Here is a 27,150-nt window from a genome sequence, read left to right on the forward strand (position 1 = left end):
TGTTCGATCTTATCTCGGTGTTCCCGTCGCCGGCAAATCGCTGCACCGAGACCAGCAACGCGAAACTTTTATCCGGACGAAGAGTTACGAGCGCGACAACCTTTCGTACCGTGCTCGAATAAAAATTGCAACTCGAATTCAAGGAACTGGGACCCGAGTGGTTGCGTAACCGTCGAGATTTGAATATTCATCGTCGTCGGTCCTCCTCGCGCACCGTAGCGGCTAGGGTCGTAGCGGCGCTCGGAGCACGTTGCACCTAACGATTTACCACGTACAACGCGATATCTCGTACGCGTAGGAAGGTAAGAGTTAACGCTACATCGAGCCGGCTATTAGAGCTACATTGTGTTAACTAGGCGTAGACCGATGTTCCGTGTTTCGTCCGAGAACTTGGCCGCGTAGTCGCGCGTCTCCGTGTAACTTGCTCGCTCCAGGGAAAGTTCTCGGTTCTTACGAGTTACGGTCCCTGGAGAACACCGAAATATCGTCGCTAAGATTTTATCTCGTCAGTGCCGACGAGGTTGTCGTTTCTGGGGAGAGTCGAAATTTTGTTCGACTCTTGGACGAAAATTATAGACGAATCGATCGCGTCTATTTCCCTCGTTTCTTGAGTCTTTTTCGGATCCTCGCGATACGTCGGTATTTGTACAATCGAATTTACGACGAGAATGCTTTCCTATCGATAAACGAGCGACGATAGAAAATGTACAGGTACACGAGTGGCAACGCGACGGGAAAGTTATTCGCAGAGGATGAAGGCGCAAAGCGAGCGAGTTTCGGAACTCGACCGAAAAATGAAACGTCGTTCGACGCGAGATTCGAAGAACTCGCGAGAGTAATCGAGCGAGCGGAGGATTTCTCCGTCAGCCACGACGGAGAAGCATTTCCACGTTTGCGTCGAGTTCCGTGGATCTCGAAACAGGAAGAGCGTCGCGTCGTCGACGTCGACGTCGACGTCGTCTCCCTTGATGCTCGTCGGTCTCCTAGACGCCGACGTCGACAAACGAGACCTGAAAAGCGGATCAGGGGCTTCCATTGAGAACGGATACGAAAGATACTCGACTACCCGGCGAGCGGGGGTGGCATTGAAACGAAACGCGAGCGTCGATGCACTCGCGCGGGCTAATAGTCGCGGACGAGCCGGGGGAAAGGAGAGGAGAGAGAGAAAAAAAAGAAAAAGAAAAAGAAAGAAAAAGAGGCGAGAAAGGCGGCAGCGAAAGCCAGCTCGTGGAAGCGGCGAGGAGAGGCTGCTGCCGGTACAGCGAGCGCGACAAATATGGTGGCTCTGGTCGCACGGAAGTTCGATATTCCAGGAATTAACGACGAGGCTGCCGGGAGATCGAGAGACCCGAAGAAAGAGTCGGGCTCCGATAGGAAAGGAACGTAGAAACGCGCGAGAAGCTATCGATTGCCTCTTCCTTCTATAGAAGAGAGACGGTTATTTGTCCGTTTCTTCGGATCGTGACGACGGAGAACGACGGTGTCGGCGTCGGCGTCGGCGTCGGCGTCGGCGGAAGATAACGCGATCGTTGCAGCGTGTAAACCTTAATTAGAGGGATTAGAGAGCGCCGGATGACTCGAAGAAAATGGAAAATCGATGACCGGGGAGGCTGATGCGTACCGAGGGGATAGTAGCGCGGGAATTTACCCTCGCCTGCGGCGTTCGTGCGACGGTATACGATAGGATTGTTCGCGGACGGGGCGTGTGTACGCGCGAAACGCGATTTTGAGAGACTTTCGTTTCGAGAGACCGCTCGAACCCGATCCCAACGAAAACCGAGGGAACGATGGCAAGGAAAACAACGTCGAGTGACGCGACGAGGCGCCTCTCGATCTTTCCTCGCTACCCCTTTTCCGATTCGTACACAACCGGAGAGCTCGATGAAAATCGCAATCCCTCTACCTGTCGTTTCTTCCAACGAACCGATCTTAATACCCGATAATTAACCTCGAACCCTTCTCTCGAGCGACTTCCCACTCGAGGCGATTTCTTCGCCGAACGTTAAAAGTTTTCCACGAGCGCGCGCTCCTCGACGAAATCGTTCGGAAAACTCCCAACGAAACGAAGTAGCGGCTCGCTGATTTCGACGCTTTCGAGAGCAACGAGGCCTCCCGATCGTTTCGCGACTAAAACGAATCCGCCACGGGGAACAGTTATCGGTTCCATCTTCCGTACTTTGCTCCGCGAAACGCGTATTATTTCCGGCGACGCGACGCTGCCTAGCACCGGTTTAACGGTATTAAGTTTTAACGTCGACGACTTCCGGCCGAGAGCGCACCGTAAGACGCCGCTCGGAGATTTTATCCTCCGTCGGATGGTTACGACGCGGCTCTTTTTCCACGCAGCGATTCCAGAGAAGAGGGATCGTGGAACGGGACGACGATACTCTTTATCGCGGACTTTTATTTTTACAAGAGCGTTCGACTCCACCGGGGGATGGAAGAATTATTTCGCCCGAAGACTCTTCGGTGTTGGTACAAGGAAATTAAAATCGTATCGTTCGACTTTTCCAACGATTCGTCTCGAACAACTCACCCGATCGTGGAAACCGGAAAAAAGTTTATCTCGCCTTCCGTGTCGGTTCGTCTCGATCGAAGAATCACCGCGAGGTCGTCGTGTTTGCGAGCAAATATTTAGCCCCGGACGGAGACGAGAGTAATTGTTTCCGGGGCGAGGATGTATCGTTGCGTTGGGTTTCTTTCGCGAGGTTTCCCCGACGAGCTTCTCCGAGCTGCGAAATCGCGGAGTGTAACACGCCCCGTGAGAATTCCTCGGGGCGACGAAACGAGAAAACTAGGAGACGGTTAAACGGTTTCGGTGGACGTTTCTTAGCTCGGGAACGTCGCCCGGCCGCTGGACTCCGATTACTCCGGTTTCTCGAAATGGACGCAGTCGAGAGCCTCTCCTGGACAGACACGCCCGGAATTCCGGGTACCCGTATGTGGATTCCAGTCGCGTCACTCGCCGGAGCAATGTAGACGAGTCGAAGAGACGCGGCGTGGTATCGACGAACGCTCGGATCGGTCGAGATGCGATTTCGGAACGATTCGATGCCGCGCCAGAGGCCAGAGAACACGATTCTTCGTGCATCGTTTCGGCGTTGTCGTACTCGAACGTGAAAACGTTCGAGTCGGTCGCTCTTTCGAAAGTATATCCGTTAAATGCGCGGTAAATACGGCCGGCGGACGTATCCAGGGAAGAGCGACCCAATTTCCGCCCCGGGTCGAAATAATGCGCGTAATATTCGAATCGATAAACATCGAGGCAATCTCCCGAAAAAAAATCTCGAACGTTCCATCGTTGCGACTGTTTATCCGTTGTCTGCCTTTGAAATTCTTCGACGACGACCCGAGGTATTCGAACGCCCGTTAAAAATAATAATAATAATTTCCGCGCAACGGAAACTTCCCCAACTCTGGAATCACCGACTCGGTAACAAGGTACCGGCTCGGATCGGCCCGCAGCGTTTCCGTTTCGATCTTCGACGATCCTCCAGGATCGATTTTTCCTCCCGACGATGCACCGCCCTCGACTGCACCGTAACGAACGCGTATCGATTTCGTAATATCGAAGGTTCGACGATCGCGGCCGCGGGACGAACCAAGGGAATCGGAAGCTTCGAAATTCGAACCTAATCGCGGCTCGAGGGTCGACTGGGGATCGTTTCTCGATCGAACGTACCGGATACCGCGACGAGGGGGGAATCGAAACGTTTCGTCCCTCGAAGCGGAATATTTATCCGTGTCGCTGCGTTATCGGCGTTATTATTGGAACTCTGGCGCACCGTTTCATCATTCCCGTCGGTGTATCTTTCTCCGTTGGGCATTATTTTTCACCCGTCGCGCGTAAATTCGAGTCGAAATAGCGCGCGCGCCGCGAGCACGAACCGAGATCCTCCGTCTCGGCGGTAAGTCTCGGACCGGTCGCATCGTGGTCGATTACGGAGACGAGCTACTCGGTGAACTCTACCGCCTCTATCCGCCTCTGAATCTACGAGGTTCCGATCCGTGATCCGTCAGGGGGAGCGGATTTTACGTCGTCTTCAAGGTTATCGATCCTCGACAACTTCCCGAAGATGGTCGACGAAGCGAGACGGGGCGAGAGGGAAGGGTGGATCGTTGCGCGAAACGCACGCCCGCTTCCCCGAGACTCTCCTTTTCAACGGGGTGAAAAGGTTCCCCGCGAGCCTCTCGAATTCCTCGCAAAGTGTCTCTCCGGCTCAAGGTCACCCTACGCGCCCGCTCTCCTCGTCTCGAGAGGGGTTCTCGATGCGGCCAGGGTTTCGATCGACGATCCATCGACCAGCGCGCGAATACGGTTCGTCGAACCGTGGAAGCGCGATCCTCCGGGGGATCGGGCTTTCAAGGTCACCGACGCGGACCAGGACCACCCCCGCGAGGCGAAAACATCCGGCCACGGCGGTGCGAGACCGATACTCGCCGCGCGTACACGCTGGGAGAAGAGAGAGCGCGAAAGGTACGAAACGCGATAAATCGGCGTTAGGAGGACGACGAGAGAGGGGAAGAGGGACAGGGGAGGAGGGAGGGTGAGGAGACGGGTCAGCTGGGTGGACGACGGAAGATCAACGACGGAATTAGCCGGCGGTGCGCGCGGCTGAGCGTAGGTGGCGGTCGGACACGGCCGCGCGCTGCACGCGCATCGTGGGGGCCAGAGGGTGAGAAGGATGGAGGAAGGTGGTGGTGGTGGTGGTGGTGGAGGTGGCGGTGGTGGTGGTGGTGGTGGTGGTGGTGGAGGGTTGACCGTTTCGGGAGTGTCGGAGGTGGCGGCGCACGACCGGATCGATGCAACATCAGGTTCGCTGGGTAGAGGAGAGGGTAGGAGGAGGCGGGCGTATCGCCCTCCCTCCTCCGTCGTCGGCACGGAACGCGCGCGTGGCGTACCAACCCCGTCCACCTCCCTCCAGGTTGCAGGATTCTCCTCCACCACCGCGAGCTTTCGGATAGGGGTTGCCTCGACTCGACTCGCCTCGACTCGACTCGACTCGACTCGACTCGACTCGACTCGACTCGACGCGAAGTCCCTCTCGCTTCGTCCGGCGTGCCCTCGGTCTCGGTCGGTCCTTCTCCCCCTCTTGCTCCCTCCCTCGCGGGCTCAGTTCTCGGCCGAAGACCGTGCGGTGTACAGGTGATCCGGCTCGTGCGTGTTCACCCTCTCTCTATGTTCGAGTTTGTCCGCCCGCTGGCCGGGATGACGTGCCGCGTCGCCACGCGGAGGACCCGTGCTCTGTCCTGCCGCGTCCTCGACCAGGTGCGCTTCCAACGCCTCCGCAACCCCCCTGCGTTTTTCCTCTCTTTCGTATCCGTCTCTCTCTCTCTCTATCTCGAGAAACAGCGAGAAAGAGAGAAAGAGGTTTCTTCTTTTTTTTAAAAAAAATTCCTTCGGGGAAACCTCGACCCTTCGCCCGTGGTGTTCGTAAACGCGATCCTGTGCCGGGTCAAGTTTTCCGAACGGTCCGTCGTGGTGCGCGCTCGACGCTCGGAGATATCATCCCCCCTTGAGGTTAGGTTTTCGAGTTTCGATCGGAGGGAATCGCGGCGAGCGGAGGTTACGTGCGACGCAGCCAGCTCCATCACGTGGGTCATCCCTGATGCTCGCTCCTCGGGACGATCTTCGCGCGAGGACGCCTCGAGTCCTTACCAAGAGAGACGATCGATCCTCTTTTTTGCACGGCTCCTTCTTCGAGAAGGGTGTCCTTCGCCGATGAAACTGATCGTTTCTCGTTGGTCGCGGTCCTTCGAATCCCGTCAAATTTCCATCGAGCGGACGACGATCGGCCGCGAAAGAAACGCTCGGCGGTTACACCGATCACGTGGGTGATTCCCCGATCGACTCATTCGCGTATTTCTTTTCGCGAGCGCGTCTCTCGACGAAAGGGGAGCGAAAATAACGATCGACTCGATCGTTGCACGGAGAAAGCGGCGCACTCCGGTGTCTCGAGACGGCTCGATTTATCGTTGGCGCGCGTAACGCGTCGTAATCACCGTCTGGAGGTGCACGTCGGATAACAGGGTGCACCGAATTACCTCGGAGCTCGCGTTTCGTTGTTTCTCGGCCCGGTTTCCACGCGCGCGCGAGTCTCTCCGGTGGCGGGACGCGGTTTCTCCGCTCCCCGCGGCCGTGTCGGAAGAAGAGAGAGCGGTCTTGGTCGATAACGTTCGTAGTAGGTGGCTTCGACGGTGCTTTCCGCGCGCAAAAAAAAAAGAAACGAAGAACCAGGCGGCAGCGCGCGATAATCGATGCATCGCGGGTCTCGCGCGCGGCTCGGTGAACGGGACCACCGTTACGAGCCTCAGACGTCGGAAGAACCGTAACCATTGTGCTCGGTTTCTAAAGCCGACGGAAGCTCGATGATTCGTTCGCTGGCTCGTAGCTCGATCGGCCTGTTTCTAGTCGAACGCGCGTAATCCGCGACCTTCGGGACGAAGCGGATGGACGGCTGCATCGACGCGCTCGTTTCTTCGGTCTCTGTCGCTCGAACAGATTTTTCAAAATGCTTTCGAAGACACGTCCCATTGACGATTACCTCGTTGCTTCGACGAAACGCGCGAAAGCTTTCATCGTCGTACTTCGATCGGTTCTCCGATCGGTGTCTCTCGCGTTCGATTCTCGACCGAGTACCCCGGTTACCCGAAACGGGGCTCGTCGACGACGAAGGGGCGGAAGGGCACCGTGGATAATATTCTCGTTAGCTCGACGAAGCTCAAATCGGTGACGTTTGCGGTGTCGGGCCGTGTCCTCCTCCCTTCTCCCGCGAGCGTTAGCGGCCGTGTCGTCGACGTCATCGACGCGACGATCCAACGGAATCGGGTATTTCCATTAGGTCGCGAAAGTCGCGCACGGTCAGGCAACCTCGAATCTGGACATATTCGGGAAGCGGACGCGAGCGTGCCAAGCCCGAAGCGATCGGGAAGGGGGTCGTTCGGGGTGTGTTCCGTCGTTATCCCGGTTAAGCGCATCCGCATCAAGACGCGATAATCCGATGGACGTTTCGCGCGCGACCGCGCCGAGGCGAGGTTTTTTCACGCGCGACCGCGTCGAGAGGAATCCGCTCCGAGCCGATTTCGCGTTCCACGGAAGGGTGTGCGCGCGGCGAGTAGCCACGTGGCGGTGAGATCTTCGCGGGATCGAGACGCTCGATCGCGTCGATATCGAACGATCGTGCGTTGAATTCTCTCGCGGAGCGGAGCGGCGCCTCGACGCACGGTTTTCCGCGCGCGAGCAACGATTATCGGCCGGATCGCGCTTCGATCGTCGTCGGTGGCCTCGCATTCCGACGATATCCTCGTCGTTTCCACCGTCCGGTCGCAAATTGCCCCACCGAGGGGGAAATCGGTTTTCGAGCTCGGATTCGCCACCACCGTCCCCACGGACCCTTGAATCTCTTTTCTCTCGAGCGGATCGCGCGGACGGTTCCAGACACGACCGTACTCGTAACACCGGTATCGTTAATTTCCCACTCGGAGCCCCGCGGGATCGACCCTCGGGCCGTTTTCCTCGAGAAACCCGTGACGGACAAGGTCCATCCATCATCGAAGGCCTCCAGCGTTTCCGCTCGACACTCGAGGGTCGTTTCCGGCCGCACGAAAGGCGAACTGGATTCCTCCGGTGTTCGAAGGCCGATTCTGCCGCGTTTTCCCAAGCAGAGGGTGACTCCGCTCGAATCTTTCCATCGAATCGACATCGGCTCCGCGCGATGCGTACTCGCCGGCAAAGTTCCGGTCGAGGGCTCGCGTTTCACCAGTGGGTCGTCGCGATCGAAGGGGACTCGGTTGTAAATTTTTCAAACGGCTGGCAACCGGCCAGACGTTTTTTTTTTTTCGTCCACGGAACGGTTCCCGATCCACTCGCGGTAACCGACACCGTTTCACGGGTCGCGTCGGTTCGTCGTCGAAAGGTCCGCGGTACTCTCCCCCGATTCGAGGACCCTTCTTCTTCTTCGTTCCGAACGCGCTCGACCCGGCCCGGCCCGGGGAGGGAATTGGCAGCCGCGTCCACCGCGACCGAGCGAATCGAAGCGTCGAAACTCTTCGTCGAGGCGGATCTTCGTCTCCCTTTTCTCTTGCCAAAAAAAAAGAAAAAAAAAAGAAAAAGAAAAAAAAAAGAAATTCTCCGAGACACGCCGCGCGATCCTTTGTTTCCCGCGTAACTCCGCGACGGAGCGGGAGGAGGCGCGGTGTTCTCGGAATCGGGGTCAAGGAGCGCGGTGTCGTTCGAGGGTCTCGAAAAGAGCTCGTCGGGGTCGCGAAAGGTCGCTCGAGGTATCCCCCGGAGGCGGTTCGGTCCCTTCCTCCCCCGAGAACCCTTCCCCCGTGGTTGCGGAGCACTCGATCGAACCCAGAAAGCTCAGATCTAGACGCGACGAGCGAGGATGTAGTGTCGGACGATTCGTCGGGGATCGGTGCGTGGGACCGTTGCGCGCTTCCCGATCGAGAGGAGAGTTGCGAACGTTACGGGCCCAGGGGGCGAAGAAACAAAGAGAAAGAGGAAGAAATCGGGGGTGGTCCGCGAGGGCCACGGCCATGGGGGAGGCAGCATGTTCTCCGAGCTGTGCAGGGAGACTTTGCGGAAGGCAGCCGTGTGCTACAGTTCTGGTCGTGCAGGAAGTCCATCACCATCGCCACCAACGTCTCCGCCGCCATCTCCCGCCAAAGAAGCAAAGACTACTGCCAACGTTAATTTGGCAAATTTCTGTGACGCCTTCCTCGAGGCCCGAGATTCGGGGACCAGCGGGAGACGATCGCCCCAGCCAACGTCCTCGGGAACCTCGACCGAGTTCCGTGACTTCACCGGAAGGAGATCGCCAACCGGCGCGAGCCATCGCGCCACTCCCAGGGAGTACGTTTACGATCGGTGTAAAGCCTCGCGTATCTCCCTCTCCTTGCTCTCGATCTCGTTTTACGATCGTCGAGCGCAACGGATTACTTACCAAAATATCGTCCTCCCGGAGAGGAGACGATCGTCGATGATTCGAGAATCGCGGCTCTTTGCGATGGTCTCCGCGCGCGAACACGGTGTCGTCCCCCTCGAAACGCGTCACGTTCGCGATAGTAGCTTCCATCGGGGAAATTTCGTTCCGATTTTTACCACCGGACGAACCTTTTTACGGCACGCGACCATCGAATCCCTTTAAACGAAAAACGGAGTACACGTTTTCGCGTTTTCGGTTAGATTTCTGGTCGCGATGTTTCTCGATCGGATTTCGCCCACTTTGCACTAGTAGATATTTCCGTCGTACCGTCGGACGTTGGAAAAGGAATCAACGAAACGTCGATGTTTACAATTCGTACCACTTTCGTCGCGTTACGCTCGCGTAACTCTTGGAGCGTGCAAAGTACGGGGAGCGCGTCTCGAGGAGAAGTTATCGCGCTCCGATTCTAACGTATCTTTCGATGCAAAAATTGATATACCATTCCGTTTGAAAAAGTGGAAGACGGGCTAGCTTCCTCTCCCGGGAGGTACGCGTAATCGGTTATCCGTCGTACGAGGGAATTGTTTCTCCGACTTTTCTCGAAGCACGGGCGGCTCGTATTTCGTCGGTCGGCGTCGGCCCGAGGTGCAAAACCGTGGATCTGTTGCATAGTTGTCGATAACGGGACAAATCGACGTCGAATCGGCGAGAAAATTCGCGCGAAGTAAGTTTCGAAAGGGACGCCTCGTCGAGACACATCGCAGTTTTGCGTCGCGACGGAGACCAATCGTAAGTAAAGCTCTCGTGGCCCGATCGGGCTCGGATCCTCGTCCAGTTTTCCACGGTACTCGGCTCGTTTGGCGTTAACCGTGAACCCGAACGGGTATCGAGGACGAGGATCCAGCACGGTGTCCGGTCGAGATCGAGTCGACGAGGAGCGGAGAGAGAGATTCGATCGAAGTTTATCGCGAGGCACGATTTCCGCGCCGAGAGTCGCGTTTCTCGTCGAATCGTGGCCCGGTTAACGATCCGATCGCCCCGGCAACGGGCGAGTCCACGTTCGATCCATCGACGCGTAAACGTATTCCCGTCACGGAATCCCCAGGAAGCGTTCAGCGATGCCCACCGAGTTCGGCGAGAGATCGTCGGGTTGCCTCGAGGCAAGGGACGGGAAGCGTGGCTCGTTTCCGGGCGACTCGAGGGACGGCGGACGATCGCTGTCCCCCGACAAGGGACGACAGTCCGAAGACAACAACAGGGGATCGGGAACGACCGGCGGATTCGAGTACGGCCGGACAGACTCGAGACACGGTAGACAGTCTCCCGGGTCCCCGGGATCGTCGCCCGAACCAGAGGACAACTCCTCAACTTCTGGCGACGAAGGTACACATGCACGCACGCACGTACGCACGCACGAATTCAACCAACCAACCAACCAACCAACCAAGCAAGCACGACCCCTCGTTTCGTTCCTGTCTCTCTTCGACGATCCCTACTTAGCGCGTAGTGCATGACGATTTACTCGCGCGTACGTTCACCGTACTCGCCGCGAAAAAGACCAACTGGAACGAACGAGAATTGCTTTCTTACCGTACGTCGAACGGTACGTACGGAAATAAACGATACTCTTTTTCGAGGGAAATTAATTCTCCCGAGCGACAGGGAACGATTAACGGTACGGTTGGCAACGTCGAGTGTCCCTTGTGTTTGCAGTCGATGCGATTATTAACGACGAAAATCGAGTTTCCCGTGGTTCGGGCCGGGCGGAGGTGCACGCCGCGGTCGGTAATGGTTCGATCGAGGGAAATTACGGTCGCGAGCGAGTTTTCGGACAAACGAGCCCGTTTATTTTTATGGATTCTCGCGGACTCGCTCCGTACGGTCCGTGTGTACGGCGCGTTTACCGCGAAATCGTAAACACGGGGCGAGAGCTCGTGGCAACGAGCACACACGGAAAAAAGGAAAAGGGGGAAAAAAATCAAGGAAAAACTTGACGGCGTCTGCGAGGCGGACTAGTTTGCCTTTCCGGCGCACTCGACTCCGACGCGAGTGGCGGTGCTCGAAAAAAAAAAAAAAAAAAAAAAGAAAGAAATCCGGGCACGACTCCCCGAGTGTGCCAGTGCTGCGCGTATCGCGCGCCGAGTTTGCCCGCGTTGGAGTTTTTCTCGGTTTCGAAGTAAGCGTGTACGATCTCGTCGATCCACGAGCTTTCGCTCCGTTAACGCAGTTTTCGACCGACCGTGATCATCGCTGCGGGACAAACTACTCACCCATCGGGACCGAAGCTTTCGCGATGCTGCCACAGTGACACCGATCCCTTTCGTTCGTACGGAGCAGAAACGCGTTCCTTTGAACGCTCCACGGTCTAACGTTTGAAAAAAAAATGTACAAACGACGCGTCGGTGTCCGCGCGTAAGAGTAACCACCGCGAATCGTTCTTTCGCAACGCGTACAGTCGGAAATTACGAAGGTTCGCGGTGAGACCAACTTTCGAAATTTCCGTTTCGCGAACCGCTCGCGTCGTCTCGTCCCGTTTGAAAACGACGCTACCCTCCGTCCTCGAATCGCCCGGCGAGTAAATTGCTCGGTGCGAACTCCATCGCGGTAGCGGCGATCGTCGCGAGGAGAGTAAAAGCGGACGGATCACGGACAGTTAACCTTTCGTCGACTCGAGGGAGGTGTCCTTTGGTGTCTCTTCGGGGGAAGATTCGTTTGCGAAAGAACAGGGGCGATTTACCGCGACGACGAACGATCCGAAACTTCCTTTTCTCGTGGCTCGCCTTCTTTGTCGGACTTCCAACGACTTTCCTCCCTTTTATCGAGCTCTCGCCGACAGGAGGGAACCGTTTGCGGCACTCGCCCCCGAGAATTTGCCCCGTTCGCCGAACCAAACGCGAACAATTCCGTTTCGACGAGAGTGCCCGACCGCTCGAAGCACGCGCACCCGCGAGCGAGCGAGCGAATCCATTATCGGCCTCCTCGAGCTTTCCACCGTTTGCGCTCCTGCGCCTATACACGATCCGATTCCTCGCGAATCACCGTCTCGGGTAAACGTCTCCGAGAGGAGGACGTTCTTCGGAGATTTTTCTTCCCGGTTTTTTTCAAACATCCAGCTAGAACTCGCGCGTTTCGAATCGCAACGACGAGAAAACGTTTCGAAAAAATAACAGGTATCCCTCGAACGATCGTATCGTGCAATAATGGTTTCGATACGATTACTCTTTCACGGGTAAAGATAACGAACCTCGATCTCCTCCCGAAACAAACGTTTTAAAAGCCCGGAGCCCTCCTCGTTCCCGTCGAGCCATTTAAATTGGCCGCTCGCGAGCCACGCATTGTTCGAAAGTCGGCTCGAACGTCCGCTCGAGCCCCGGGTCCATCCACCGAGTTCCTGAAAACCATTGTTTACCCAGATGTTTCGCTAACGGGAGAAACGTCGAGGTAACATTAGCAACGCACGGAATGCACTCGCGAGAGAGCGATACGTTGCGAGCCATTTGTCGTTCGTTTGTTCATCGCGTCGGTCGTTTCGCGTGAACGTCGCGCGCGAGCCTTTCGGTGGCTATGCTAATATCAAGGTGAAGTCCCTCTTTAACGGATCTGCGACGCGTTTCTCGTGGAATTTTCCGAGCCTCGGTGAAAAATTACGAACATCGGCGACGCCCGATAACCGTACGACTTTAAATATTTATCGCGCTTTATCGGAGGAAGAACGAGTTACAACGCAGTGAATAACGTTCGCGTACTCGACGCTGAAATTACAATCCACGCGTGAACTGAGCGCAACTGAAATAATTGAAATTGCGTGTTCGTTCGCGCCGACTGTTCGACCATCGGTACTTTCTCGAAAGTGACTCGTATTTTTGGTAAAACGGGGGTAGAGAAACGTACATTTTTCTCGTCGTCTCGGGATTCCCGAAAGACTTCCCGTGACGGGTAAAAAATGGCGTCGCGATCACGATCGGCGCACACGCGTGATCTCCGCTCGTCCACGTATCTCGAGGGACATCTTTCGGGAACGGAGACGGACGAAATTTTCCAGACGTTGGTTTTCCTTGTTTTTCGTTCCTCGTTTTCGAATAACGAAGGAAAACTCGGATCGAGAGGACCTTTAGGTCCGTTTGGCTCCTCGATAGGAACGAATGGGAGTTCGTGTCTATCCTTATCCTCGAACAAGTTTCTTTTAAAGTGTTTTCACGGGCCTACGGATTCCGTATCGTATCGCTCTTCGACGCGCTCGAGGCGATAGTTTCTCGTCTTGTTTCGCGTATTCCTCGCGGTAAACCGATCTTGGCTGCTTTCTGTCCGATCGATCGTCGTTGGTTTACTCGTAACGAACGAATCGTCGCCAAATCGGTCAAAGAACGGGGAAAAGATCGCGTATCTTCGGCGTAACAGACGGATACGATATCGCGCACGAGCGCGCGGCTTTCGAAAGAAAAGTCTCGAAGGAACGTCGGTTTTAAGTATTTCTTCCAACAGTCGGCTTTCGACTCCGCGGTGCTTTCTCGCGCGAAAGTTTCGCGCGCGGCCGGCTCGTCGAAACGTATCGTCTCCGAGGCGCGACGTTTCGTTCGATCGGGCCGGATAGAAGCGGAATTGGGCCGACGTTCGACCGACTCGCCCCGAAACGTTGCCTCCGCGTCGTTCGCTGCTCGTTTGGCCCAATTTTACACGAATACTCTTGCCAACTTTCGGCTTCCCGATGCGAAGTAACGAACGAAACGCAAAGTTTCTCTTCCTTTCGCGCCGATGCAACCTTTTCGATGGTACTTTGTCGCAATTTTTTCTGTGCTTTTTTTTCAATTTTTCCCGTCTGGTGAAGCTTTTTGAATCTCTCTCTCTCTCTCTCTCTCTCTCTCTCTTTCTCTCTTTTTCTCTCGTTCTCTCTCGTTCCGGTACTCGTTGGTTCGTCGTAGCGTAGGAAAAATCGGCGAGCTTTCGCGCACCACGAGGGAGCTTTCGAAGCGCGAAGCCAGCTTCGAAGTATTCGTACGGGAGTACTCACCGTGCCCGACGAACAATTTTTTATCAACTCCTGGCAGTCGCGAGGGCGTATATCGATTTTGGCTCGTAATCTCGGACGAGGATTATGCGGAAGCGTGCGATACGCGCGGTTGCCGCGGGAGATCAATAGCGTCCGTGGACGTCGAGGCGCTAAAAGCGCGATGAAATCGGTCCGTGATTGCTCGGATGTGAAACGGGATCATAGAAGTCACCGGTAACGCTCACCCGTGATATTTACACTCGCGGCGAGTACACAATCGCGAGCTCGCCGACGCTGATCCTGTCGCAATGCATCGTTTTCGGCATTCCCGCGGAACGCGGAACGTTCCGTCGTTACGATCGCGGAGAATTCTCCAGAAAGAACAATTATCCGATGCAAATCGTGTTGTTCGTTCGTGGTATTGGTCTCGCATCGCTTGCGCGAACGATCCGAAATTCGTTCTATACGAAACGATGGCTCGAGTCTTCGAAAACGTTACGTAGGATCCCGTTGAAAGAATTCGGTGGAGGAAAATTCAACGACCGAAGTAATTACAGAAATTGAAGCGATCGCAGCGGAGAAACGCGTCCGTCGAAAGAGGACCCACTTCCTTTCGAGCGTCGCAATTTCTACGATTCGTCGAATTTGAAAAACTCACGGTATCGCGTTCGAAATTAATAACGTCGCGCGAATTCGAATTTTTAAACACGGCCGACTCCGACATACACCGAAACCGGAGCAGTGGCGGCAAACACGGTCAACCTAATTTTTTTTTGCTCGCGTTTAACGCACGCGGGCGAATTTTCCTTTCGAAGCGCATTAACGTTTTTCATCGAGGGGATAAAAAATTTATTTCGCGATCCTTCGAACGGTCGCGTTCAATTTTTCGGACGATTTTTCCAACGACGCGGATTCTCGGGCGATTCGACGCGTCGCGATACTCGACACGGCGAATAGGAAAGAATTCGCGCGATCGAGTTCGAGGAATGCAAACACCCGGGCGAATGTTTCGGACGTTTTCCAACGACGAGATAACCGTCTTTCCGCTCGAATCCCGACGAACGAATCCAAGGTTTCGCGAAACTGAGCCGAGCGTCGGAGGAATCTCGAGAGAAGAGAAAAATCCTTCTCCGTGCACCGTTTAACCCTGGCGGGCGCATATATTAAATTAAAACGTCAGCGTCTGCTCGTCCCTCGAGACGCGTACACGGGAAGAAAGCTTCCGGTGTTTCGCTCCCGGACGGATCGTACCGCGATCCGTCGCGGAGCCGACTTTGACGCTAAATCTCGAAGCGGTGAGATTACACGGAGAAACAACCGTAGGAGAGGCGCAAAACGGTCGACCGGTAGGAGTCGGCTCTCAGCGAGTAAAACCGCGACAAAGGAAGATTTCGACGACCGATGCTCGTCGTTGATCAACGTAATTGTTTCGAAAGCGTAGTCTCCGGCAGCCGGAGCAGCGCGTAGAGAATGCAGGCCAAGGAGGGTGTTGTGCACGCCTCGGCTCGCACATCGTCGCACCCCTGGAATATCGTGCACACCCGACTCACCGAGAGAGAGAGAGAGAGGAAGCGAGAGGTTAGGTTATAGAAGCCTGCGTGAATTATGGGCGTTCCCAGCGTTGGTCGGCTCGGTAATGCGGTCTCGCACTGCGGTATAGCGTCCGCTTCCTACGATTCGCGTCGTTTAACGAACCCGCTTCCGTTCCGTTATCGATCGCTGATTCATCGTAAATCCTACCACGCGGAAGTGCGTTAAAACGCTCGCGTTAACCCTCCTCCGCTTGGCAACTGGAGCCACGCTCGCACCGTAGTCGTCCGACTCGCGTGGATCACGTTCGTACAGCCGAGGAAACGAGAAAACCTTCGACGACTCGATCGTTTTCTCTTCGAAACCGTATCGTAACGCGTGAAACAATTACGATACATTTATCGAAAGTTTCCGAGTCGTCTCTCGGTCGAGAGCTCGGTAACCGATAAACCGAGGCGACCCTCGAAGGAATCTCGCGAGGAGTTTCTCCAACGAGAATTATCTTCGGAAGGTAGGATAAAAATAGTTGGCGCGTTTCCTCTTTCGGTGCACGAACGAAATTCTAATTCGAGGACGGAGGGAGGAGGGATCGATATTCGTCCGGTCTGGGCCGACCGTGATCGAAATTATCGTCTCGTGTCCTCGGGAACGCGGCGATTCCTGTCTACGTCGTAGCGGTCCGTCGCCTTTCGTCCTCCGTTCGCAAACAATTCCCGTCACCCGGGCGATCTTTGATTCCTAGGGCTCACCGTCCTCCAAGTTCGTGGCCGATGGAATCCGGGATATCCCCGCGGAGACCGCAGGGGATAGCGACGCCGATATCGAGTCCCGGCGCTCTCCAGGACCCCGCTGGAAATTCTATCCGAGTTCCCATCGTCCTTCGCAAGGAGGGATTACGATCGATCGGGTGCTCGCGACACGCGGATGCTTCTCGGCGAAATTTTCCCGCAAGGACTACTCCTCTCGCGATCAACTCGAACCAGGAGCGCGCGTCCTTCGGAGCGTGTTCGCGCAACCTGGATTTCGACGAGAACGAAACGAGAATCCCGAGAAATACTTCCGGTGGTCTACTGCTCGCCTTTCGCGTCCCTCGAGTTTTCTTTTTCCAAGGGACCGAGGAAATTAGAGAGCTCGATATCTCCTCGTTCACCGTCGCCGAGTTTCTCCTTGCATCGCGCGATCCCGAATTAATTGCTCCGCGGGAGATCGGAGCCACCCGTGGTCCTCCGACGTTTTAACATCGAGACGCGAAAGCGGAACGGTTCGCTTCTGCGCGGACCAATATTCCCCGGCGCATCGTGTATTTCGCGCGAGGAATCTTCAGGACGGATTAAGAGATTCGGCTCCCAAATACCAAGGAGGATTGTGTACTTTCCTCGGACCTTTCCGTGCGAAACGAGACCGGACGGCTCGACGATCGATCCGACCTCGAGTACACGGAAGAGACCACTGTACATTTCGTTGGAGAAATCTTTACGATATCTCGGTGCTTTCGTTTCCAAAATACGGTCGTGTACCGTTCACGGATAGGGTTGACGCGCGATTTTCATCGTTTCGATTCCCCCGTTTGAACGATCCTCGGTTCTGGGTACACAGTCTCGCGCGAAAAATATTCGCAACGCGGTTGGAAAACACTTATGTAAAAGAGTTTTGGCAGGGTCGGGCCGCGAAACTCGTGCCAACGATTCATCAACGCCTCGGCGTTTCGGAACGGGGCGCGAAACCGTGTTAACGACCGGGAGAAACGCGACGAGCGAAAATAAAGCCTCGAGGGCGCTTCTCGATGTCGTTTTCATCGCCACCGATACCGAACCGTCGCGTCGGGATCGGAACAGATGTCTCGGAGTCTCTCTCCGTCTCGAAGAGAGTCTCGGGGGTGGCTCGGCCTATAGGAAGCGATAAGTCGGTGGTCCGCGGCGAGGATAGGAATCGCTGACTTTGGTCTGGCTTCTCCGAGGCGCTCGGAGAAGGAGGAGGAGGAGGGTGGACCGGGGGTGTATCTTTTCCACGAAGAGAGAAGTCTTATTCCTTTCTTCCGGTGCCACGGCACTCCAGCCGCGAAAGTGTCGAAGCTGGCTCGCGGCTTGCCAACTAGAAACACTCGAGACCCTCTTCGCGGCTCTGCTTTCGTATACACGATTCGTCTCTCTCGAAACTGCCGCGATTTTAGGAAACCCGCACCCGTCGGGGTACTCCGAGATCCAGTTCCCCGATCGGTTGGATAAAGCGTGCATCGACTCGAATACGCCTTCTCCGTCGTCGCGTACCGATTGCCGAGTCGAACTTGGTGCATCGAGATATTTCTCGACCCACCGAGTCCTTCGACTTTATTTTTTTTTCTAAAGCGATTGGACGCGTACTTCTTCGGTCCTGCGAAGCTAACACGAGTTACGTACGACGATACGCGTAACGAGACGGCTCGAACGCAACGCTTCGAACAGCGTAACCAACTTTCGACTCGTGAGAAATCCTCCGGGATGGAACGTACGTGGACCGTCGAGAAATTGGAAATGGAAAATTCCAAGAACGCGTTCGACGTATACCGAGCCTCTTTTAATATCTCGGACGATTTTAACTCACCGTTCTTCTCAACGTATTCGAACTTACGACGCAACGTTGTCCCGCGATGAATTCCCGACTTGAAAACCATCGGGCGACTCTCGCGCGCGTATAATTCTCCTTGAGAAGACGGAGACGAGACCCTCGATACTCTTCTCCTGAAAGCGGATAACCGCCTTCTCCGGGCGAAAAGATTGTCCCCGGGTTTCGAGCGTCCATGAATACATCTGCGTTCGAAATGTCCGTCTCGCGGACGCGGCAACATTTTCGTTATTTTACTACCAAATAGGCCAGTGGCGGGCGGTCGCAAACTTGCGGGAATTTTTAAACAGAATCGGGCACGCCTCGTACACTTTTACGCAACTTTGCGCGACCATCCGCTCAACGAAGTTACGACGACGAAACGGAAAACCGGACAACTTTGCGCTCGGTCGAGGTAACGCGAACCGGAGAAGTTTCATCGAATCGCGGTGACACGGTCAACTTCGAGCGAATCGCTCGAGAACAGACGAGCGGAGTATCGTGCACGTACGAACGAGTACGCGTTCGATGGAAGAGTCGTTCGTCGCGACGCGTCTCCTCCGAGTTTTGTGTATCGTTCGACGATCAACGGTTCGCGGGTGTCTCGTTCGGAACGAGCATCGATACAAATTCCGCTCGTCCCCGGTGCGTGAAGTTTCGTCGATCTCTCTATCCACGGATCGTAAATAATACGGCCGTGGTCTCGGGAGATTCGACGTACCGACGCAATAAACCACGGCTTCGATCGGAATCCGCGTATCGAGATTATCCGGAAGAGCTCCGAAGATATTAACTTATCCGTGGAGCGGCTGCGTATCGCGAATATGTATATATATATGTGTAGGATGTACCGGCGCCATCGGTCGTTTAATTTTCCGTTCTTTTTCCGTTGCAGGTGAGTATCCGCCGAGAGGGTTACGAGGTTCGGGTATTCGATCCCAAGGGACGAGTAAGGCCGAGAAACGAGCGAGCGAGAAAGGTAGGAAATGCACGCGGAATACGGGGAATTCCGCGCGGTCGAGGAATCCCGTGGACGCTGTCCGTAACGTTTCGGTGGTCGTTACCGCTTTTTTCTTTTTTTTTTTTACTTTTCCTTCTATATTTTTTTTTCCCCCCGCTTCGCGCTCGTTTTGCCATTGTGCCAAATTAAAAGGCCTTCGCCACTCGTGGCCGAGCGTCCAATCTTGGAAGTTCTCGAGACTCTCTTTCGAAAACGCGAACGGAGAGAGTTCGGGCACGGGCGATCTTCGCTTTCGTCCCGCGTTTTAGCAAAATGGCGCCTATTGTTCGCGGCCCGTCGACGCGGGTCTCGGAATTGTCTACGCTCTTCGTAGACGAACGGCGTCGTTCTTCGTAATTGGAACAAGCCCCCGTCGCGAGTACCAATTAAACTTATATCGCGCGACGTCTTTATTGTCGGTCGTGAATGCGGTCGCGTGGCTGGATTCCTGGTGCTAAATGAGTTTCCTCCGTCCTCCTCCGGTCCTCCGTTCATCGATTCGGTAACGATATCGCGACGGGAATCCTGGCCGTGCTCCCGGCGCTTCGATGATCGCGACCAGGTGCTCTTCGATCGCTGAACTCGATCACCGACCCATCGAGATAACAACATTTGCGCTACCGACGATCGACCAAACGTGGAACAACGTTCTTTCCTTTCGGATCTCTTTCGTAGAACTCTTTCGCGAAACTCTTAGCGAAATTCCGCTCGGAGACAAACGGAATTCGGTACAGAATGTTTCGGTAACGCTTCCGTACTCTTAACGAGAGCGAACTCTCGACGAGAATCTTTTATGCAAGATTTCGCACGCGCTAACGACCATTTAACGAGGTTACTGTCGCAAACAGGCGTTTCGCCGATTCGAACGCGATCTCCCCTGACCCGTGTCGCTCGATCGCATTTTTTCCAGCTACCCGACGGTACGCGCCGCCTTCTCGGTTGAAAAAAGCCTCGAACGATGAGAATTCTTGAAAAAGATTTCGTATCGCGTGAATTAATTAAAATTCAACAACGTCGTCGTTATCGCGAAAACGGGCTCCGCGAGCCTAAAGACGTATTTCTCTCGCGGACGTGTCGCACGGTGTCTTCTTCTCGCGATGTCGAATCAAGAGACGTGGAAAAGAAAACGAGAGACACCGTTCGCGTAATTCCACGGCGTTTCGTAAGAGTTCCTTCTATCGAGCGCTATCTCTTACGTAAGATCCTCCTCCTCCTACTCCTCGTCCTCCTCATCGCGCGATAAATAGGCTCCTCGATCGAACGTTTCGCGAACATTAGAGACCCGTGCTTCTTGCCCCGCTGCGGAGCAACGGAATCTTCCATCGTGCTTCCAATGCTAATTAACCGTGGCAAGTGCTAATTAACGATCCGCGCTGTGAATCGAGTTACAGATGCATCTTTAACGACGGAACGAAATACGGGCCGCGCGCGAGCTTCACCTCTCGATGATTTCGAAGGCTCGAATCGCGTCTTCGCGGAATTTCGTCACGGTGAACGGTGATTTCCGGTGGTTCGGGTTCCGCGTGCATTGGATCGGGGTACGCGTTGACGAATCGATCGTCGGGAACTCGTTACAGGGGTTGGCCCAGCTAAGAACAAAAGGAGGAACTTTCAACGAACTTATAGTATCCGCCCGGAAGGATCGTCTTCGAACAATCGTCCGCGAACGATAGCGAATCGAATCCGCGTCTTTTGTTCCACGGTGCGCGATAATCGTCCAACGAACGGAAAGCGAAATCGAAACGTCTGGTCGTTTCACACTTAACGATACCGCGAATCATCGCGGTTACACTCTCGCGAAATTTCCAACGCTCCGTCGGTGTCGTTTAAAGATTTTTTTTTTTTTTTCGCCCGCGTCCAGGCTCCTCCGCCCGTTTTTCTTCGTTTCGCGATTAATTTCCCGCATTATCGCGTATCTCGTCCGGAGATTGTAGCCATTTCCCACTTCCAAAGGAAGCTTCCGTCCTGAATTATGGTAATTGCTAATTGCAGATGGATGCGCGGGTTCCACGGGAACAGGAACAGATGGTACATAGCGAATCGCGAAGCTTCTTCTCCGCCTAGTTGCCGATCGATCGCCGATGGGAGGATGCATTTCGTTAATAGTTTCCTTCCCTCGGTTAGTGGCATTTATGTATCGGGGGATGACCCAGAAATACCTCGACCAGCGCTAGTTTTCCGATTTCCAGGGAATCGTGCGAGCCACTGTTCGCGAAATGCTCGCGATACGTTTTATCTTTTTTTTTTCCATACGCGTTTAGTCGGGTTTGTCGGAAATTACAGCACGGGGAAAGCTTTTACGACAATGACTATTTCATTGTTCGCCAAGGTGTATTGTTAACCTTTTCGTGACTACGTCGGGTAACTCTTGCGAGTCACTGTGCGTTCTTTATTATTTTCTCTGTTACGTTTCCTTTTTTTTCTCTCTCCCTCTCTCTTTCTTCCTCTCGTTGTCTAACATCTCCGTGGCTCGCCCGCAGCTCGTCGGGCGTACGACTTCTTTCGATTTATTCGCGAATAATTTAAAACGGCTCGGTAGCGCGCGAGTTCGAACGCACGCGAGATGAATTGAGAAACGTTCGACGACGTTGTTACACGAGCACCGGCAAATCGAATTTCTCGTCCTGCGGGAGAGAAACGTGGCTTTCCGAACTTCTCCGCGGACGTTCGTCGTTCCTCCTCTTCTATTTTTTCTTGGCCGCTGCCCTTACCCGCAATCACGGATTCCACGCTGATCGAACTCCCCCGTTCTCCCCGTCGATGTCTTCGTTCGCTCTCTCTCTCTCCCCGACTCTCGGTCGACGTACATTTTTAAGGCCAGGAACGATCGGGAACTTGATCGCGATTCGTCGAACGAACGATGCGGACCTTATCGTCTAAGAATTCTCGAGTAAAACCGAGACCGATCGAAGGGCACGGGTTGCGCTCTTGGAAGGAACGAAGCGAGGAAAAATTCGTTTCTCGAGGTCCAGGACGTTCTCCATCTCTCTCTCTTCGTAAATTCGACGCGACGTACTTTCGAAAGCTCTCGTCGAGTCCGGTCGAGGACAGAATCGAGAAAAGGATCGCGGGACGTCCAATTCCGAGGAAGCTTTCGAGTTTTCGTAATTTCGACGATGCGACTCGGTCGCGCGAGCTCAGCTGATCAATTCGGGACGTATGCCAAAGGCTGCGTCATCCAGATTCGAGTTCGTCGAGTGTTCACGGCTCGTCGGTCGTACGTCGACGTGTATCCGTTCTTGTTCTCGGTCCAGAGACGATCGAGGAGACTCCGGAGAGATCTTCGAGACACGTTTCGCGTAGCCACGTGGCGCGAAACGGGGCACAGGTGTCGGTCCTCGATACGATCTTCGATCTCGGGTCCGAGAGCGGTGGTTTCGAACTCGGAACGATCTCGAGAGCGCGTTTCGGAGCCACGTGGCACAGAAACGTTGCGTAGATGTGGGTCCTCGAACCCCGAGTCCGACGATTGTCTTCTGAAACGTGGAAACGTAATTTGGAACCACGTGTCCATTGGTCCTCGACTCGGTCTTTGTACCCCAAGTTCGCGAGTTCGCCTCGAATCTCTCTCGTTGCATAATACACTCCGTGCAAAGTCTCGACAGTCGCCACAATACGGAAACTAAACTCCGAGGGCAAAACCGTCCGCAAAGTCGCGTTATTCAACGGTTTACCGATCCGAGGCAAAAGGGGTACCTAACGCGTACGATTCGAGCCACCTACCTGCGCGATTGTTTGCTCGCGCGGGCCTTCAGTCACATTCCCACGTGTTCGACGCGTACGTCGTCTCGAGTACGCTTTCGTCCGCGTTTCTACGCGCGGAATCGCTGCTTCGATTCTCCGATCCGTTCGAGTCGCGGGCGTTGGAACGCTCTTAGTTCGGACTAATCGAGGTAATTTCGAGTAACCGGGAGTAACAACCGTGTACATTGCTGGAAAACTAATCTCCGCGCTCGAGAATACGCGACGACACCCCCTCCCCTCTTTCGTTTCCGTGTTACGAGCACGTGACTGGTAGTATTTCCCGTGGCGGTCCTCGGAGACCCGGGGTCTCCGGAAAGATCGCTCGCACTCGTTACTTCCAAGACGTTGATCAACCGCGGAACCGTCTACTCGGGAACGTGGTTCCATCCTCCTTCGAGGGAACAGCGAGAACCTCCACCCTCCGCTTCCTCCACTTCCTCCACTTCCTCCTCCCCCTCGGTGTTTTAATTAAATCCGACTCGCGAAGCGTAGGTTGCGTGTTCTCAGTTTCCCGATATTCGCGACGTGCCCGACATTCCTGGTCGTTCGCGATGCTACGCGTCTACGTTCCCTCTCCTCTCCTCTCTGCACGCGCGAGAGAGGCACGACGTTGACGAGAGTGCTCGTCGGTCTGACGTGGCGAAACGCGGTCGAAAGCGACGGCACAGACTTCAAAGAAGACGTCGAGCGAGAAACCCAGCCGGTTGACCGACAGACTGCGGAACGAGTGGAGAACGGCACACTTGGCGCGGGCGATGGTTCTGCTGTTAAACGTCCCTTTCGAACAACGAACGTGGGATGGGAGGACAAAGAAGAAGGCCCTCGAGAACCCGGAGAAGAAAAGATTCTTTCGATTCGACGCCGAATCGAGCCCCGAATCGTTTTCGAACTTCGAGCGACGCTCGCCCCTTTAAGAGTTCGCTTCCTTCCCTCGTTTTAGCGCGCGCGCGTTTCGTATAGCGATCGCGTTGCCGTGCGATACTCGCGGAAAAAGTTCTCCCAACGATTTACGAGCGTTTCGCGAGTTCCAGCTCTCGTGCCACGTTTCGTTTACTTTGCGTTCGATTGGACGGACAGGTGAACGCACGGGATCGCGTGAGAGCTATTCCTTTCGAGCGGCGTTGATAAACTCCCGTACGATCTTAACCGACGATTAAAATGCACACGTCCACCGACGATCGAACCGCTTTTTCCACGGATTTTACCGAATCTACCTCCGCTTTGACACGGTAAGGGGTTCTATTCGCGCGAAAGTTGCAGCTCCTCGCGTAAAACGTGGCGAGTCGCAAAATCGATGCGCAGACCCGTTCGGTCGGTTGCAACGAAACAATCGTGACGAGGAATTAAGGCGGAACGTGTTGCGCGGAGATCCTCGCCCCTCTTTCTTCTCCTCCATTGGCTATCTATCACTCGAGCTCGGCGAAACGCCGCGGTCCGTGCAACAATTACCGAGTATTTTTTTTCTTTTTTTTTTTTCCCTCTTCCTTTCCTCGACCAGCCATCAATCATTTATGCAACGCAGCGCGAACCGCGCTAACGAACGCGTCGCGCTGCTAATAATAAAAGATCGCGTGACCAAGGGGTAGGGGAGCGGGACACAGGGACAAATCGTTCCACCGCCCACGGTCCGTGGTGGGGGAGTATAATTTTCGAAGGCAACGCGTCGGCTAACGCGGCGGAATCCAGGGGTAGCAATTTATAACCGTTCCATCCACTCGGCCGGTTGTAGTCTTCGGATACTTTGGCCTCCTCGTTAATAACAGGTCGTTAAATCTGCCCTCCTAACGAGTTTCCTTGCGCATTTTCGACGCGTCCAATTTATCCGTTGCTGGCCACGGTCTTGCGCACCCTCTCGCCCCTCCGCGCTCCTGGAAATAAATAATCGTTCCTCGAAGACGTTCGATCTCGTTCGTTCCCGGTTCTTCGGCTTTTTAATCTTCCGGTCGTAGTCGTCGTAGTCGTCGATGTCCTCCGCCGAGTGGACGATGGTTAACTCGTCGTCTCGTGGGACGAACGAGACGAATCATCGGTTCTCGCGGAGACTTTGTGTCTGCGATCTGAGAATTCATTTCCAGTCCTTTTCTTCTTCCGCGACTCGGAGCATCGGTTTTGTCCAGTGGAGGAACGCGATCGAGGCCCACGAAAGATCCTCCGAAATAGGGACAAGACGGCCTTATCGATCGACTCCGGTCGCAATTACTCCCCGGGAGGACGCGAGGCGATTCGACGACCAGGACGACGTCCGTCGAGGCTCGGTTTCCTGCTCGTTTCCCTCGAAACAGGCCCGCGAACAATGCAGTTTTCCGCGCAGCTGTTCCACGGTGAGAGCGACACACCGGTGTCGTGCAATTATTCGAGCTCGAGGCCGCGTCTCGTTCGAATCTTTCGCCGGTGAAATTAATAACTGGATATTGTTCGTCCGAGCGATGGAACCGGCTGGAAACGGGGACGATGCAACGTATCATTGTTGCAATTATTATAGATCTTCGTTACGTGCGGTGCACATTTATCGTTGCACGGTGAACAACTTGCGTAATGGCGGGACATTGTTCGATTCGAATTCAAACTTGTTACGCCGACGAGACGTCGCGGTAAAGAGAGATCAAGATACAGGAGGAACGCGATGGATCGTTGTTATTCGTACAATACTCTTCTTATTTTTCTTATTATATTCGTATACACGGAACAACCCGAGCAGTATCGAGACACCGTTAATTCCGAGCCGAAAGTTATCGCGCGTACTAGCCGATGCGAGAAACGGGATCAAGATGGACGTCCAACGAGGAGAAAGTTACAACGCGACGTATCAGTATTATTATAAGTCTTCGTTACGCACGTGGGTACGATGTATGTACACTCGTTGACGTATACGGGGCAACTTGCGTAATGGCGAAGCACCGTTAAACCTAACGTAAAAGTTATTACACAAACAAGCCGACGTAAGTAAATAGACCGAATGGTCGATTACGGACGATTAAGGGCGGAAAAGTTCAATCCATTGTGATCATAGGTCTTCGTCGCGTTACGCGAAACGCGAACGAGACGATAGATAAATCGGGCGAGGTGCTCGTCGAAGGAAAAAACATTCGTTCGACGAAGCGTGGACGAACCACGGCCAAAGTACACTTCGGCACGTTCGAAAGGGAAGGTGGTTGGAACGATCGCGAGTTTCGAAAAGGGGATTGGAGTAACGAGTGGCAAGGGCCAGGGAAACGAGGCTCGCGAGAGAGTACATCGCCTCGATCGAATTATTTTTAGTCCGTTAGGCGCGGAAAACCAGCCGCAACTCCTCGTTCTTGTCTTCCCGGCAGAGGCGGAGAAAAAATTCTCCATAATTAATGTCCCCGTTAACGAGAACGTGGGAAAGTTTCCTCCTCGGTTCTTCCTCGTCGCTGCCGTTGCCGCGTTATCTTGTTTTCCATTTTCCGAGTTCCAGCGACGCCCGGTTACACGGTGGAACGAGTTTTCATCGAGGCCGATCCGGACCGAACTTCCGAACGGAGCCGAATTATTGGTCCAGCTTCCGCGAGGTAGTTATCGCTCCGGAAACTTCTCATACGTTTCCTCGACGGATTCGCCTCCACGGCGAGTCTCGAGTCCTGTTTATCGATCTCCTCCCACGGGCTGGACTGGCGCGGGCCAATCTGGGCCAACCGTTTTTTTCATCGTCGCGAAGGGAAATATTATTACCCGCTCGACGAAGTTTCATTTCCACCCGGCCTACGACACGCTCGAACGTTCAAGATATCGCGAACCCGACGATTCATCGCGCGTGTCGATGCACAGGTGTATCGACACGCGAGCGCATTCCTCGCGAACGCAACCTTAACGCGCGTTCGAAAGCGCGGATCCTCGCTCGAACGCGAGGGAAATCTTATTTTCGCCCAAGGAAAACGTTTCACCTTCTCTTTTCGAACGATACCGTTCGGAAAAGCTTCCAGGCCGACCTCTTCGTTTCGATACACTCGAGACGATATCGTTTCGGATCCTCGACGAGAGAAAAAAATATACACAAAGCTTTCCCAGTCGGTCTCGAATTCTGGAAGCCTCGTTAATTCTTCGTTCAATTTTCGCATACATTTACGAGTACCGTTATCGATGAATAAATCGTGCAATTAATTCAGGAGCTTTTCCCATCGTTATTCAGCGGTAAAAAGGTTAACATCGCACGGGCTATATTAGTCCCTGCGAAACGGTTCCGACGTATCCGTGTGTCGGTGGACCGTGAACGCGGTGAGATTATCTTCGAAAGTCGTTGAAAAAAGTTGTTTTCCGCGAGAGGTCGCGAACCTTACGGAGGTTCCACTCATGGTTGCAACGATCGCGCGCGCTTTAGAATTACCTTTCGCACGGTCGAGTCGATCTCGCTCGTGTGTTTT

The 27,150-nt window shown here is 54.4% G+C and overlaps 1 protein-coding gene across 32 annotated transcripts in view; it reads left to right on the forward strand.

Moving 5' to 3' along the window:
* LOC143151710 (uncharacterized) overlaps positions 1-27,150 on the forward strand; it is a 217,353-nt gene that overhangs the window by 140,436 nt on the left and 49,767 nt on the right. For 6 of the 32 annotated variants that reach the window (XM_076321093.1, XM_076321085.1, XM_076321088.1 and 3 more), the window contains exon 2: positions 18,923-19,006. The exons of 15 other annotated variants lie outside the window; for them this stretch is intronic. In XM_076321093.1, coding sequence (XP_076177208.1) covers positions 18,923-19,006 — 84 coding nt within the window. Of the gene's footprint in view, positions 1-8,410; positions 8,858-10,035; positions 10,314-18,922; positions 19,007-27,150 lie in introns of those variants that run through there. 11 more of the 32 variants (XM_076321076.1, XM_076321094.1, XM_076321083.1 and 8 more) reach the window with 9 other exon arrangements.

The sequence above is a fragment of the Ptiloglossa arizonensis genome, chromosome 9, assembly GCF_051014685.1.
Source record: "Ptiloglossa arizonensis isolate GNS036 chromosome 9, iyPtiAriz1_principal, whole genome shotgun sequence".
In the NCBI taxonomy this organism is placed as follows: domain Eukaryota; kingdom Metazoa; phylum Arthropoda; class Insecta; order Hymenoptera; family Colletidae; genus Ptiloglossa; species Ptiloglossa arizonensis.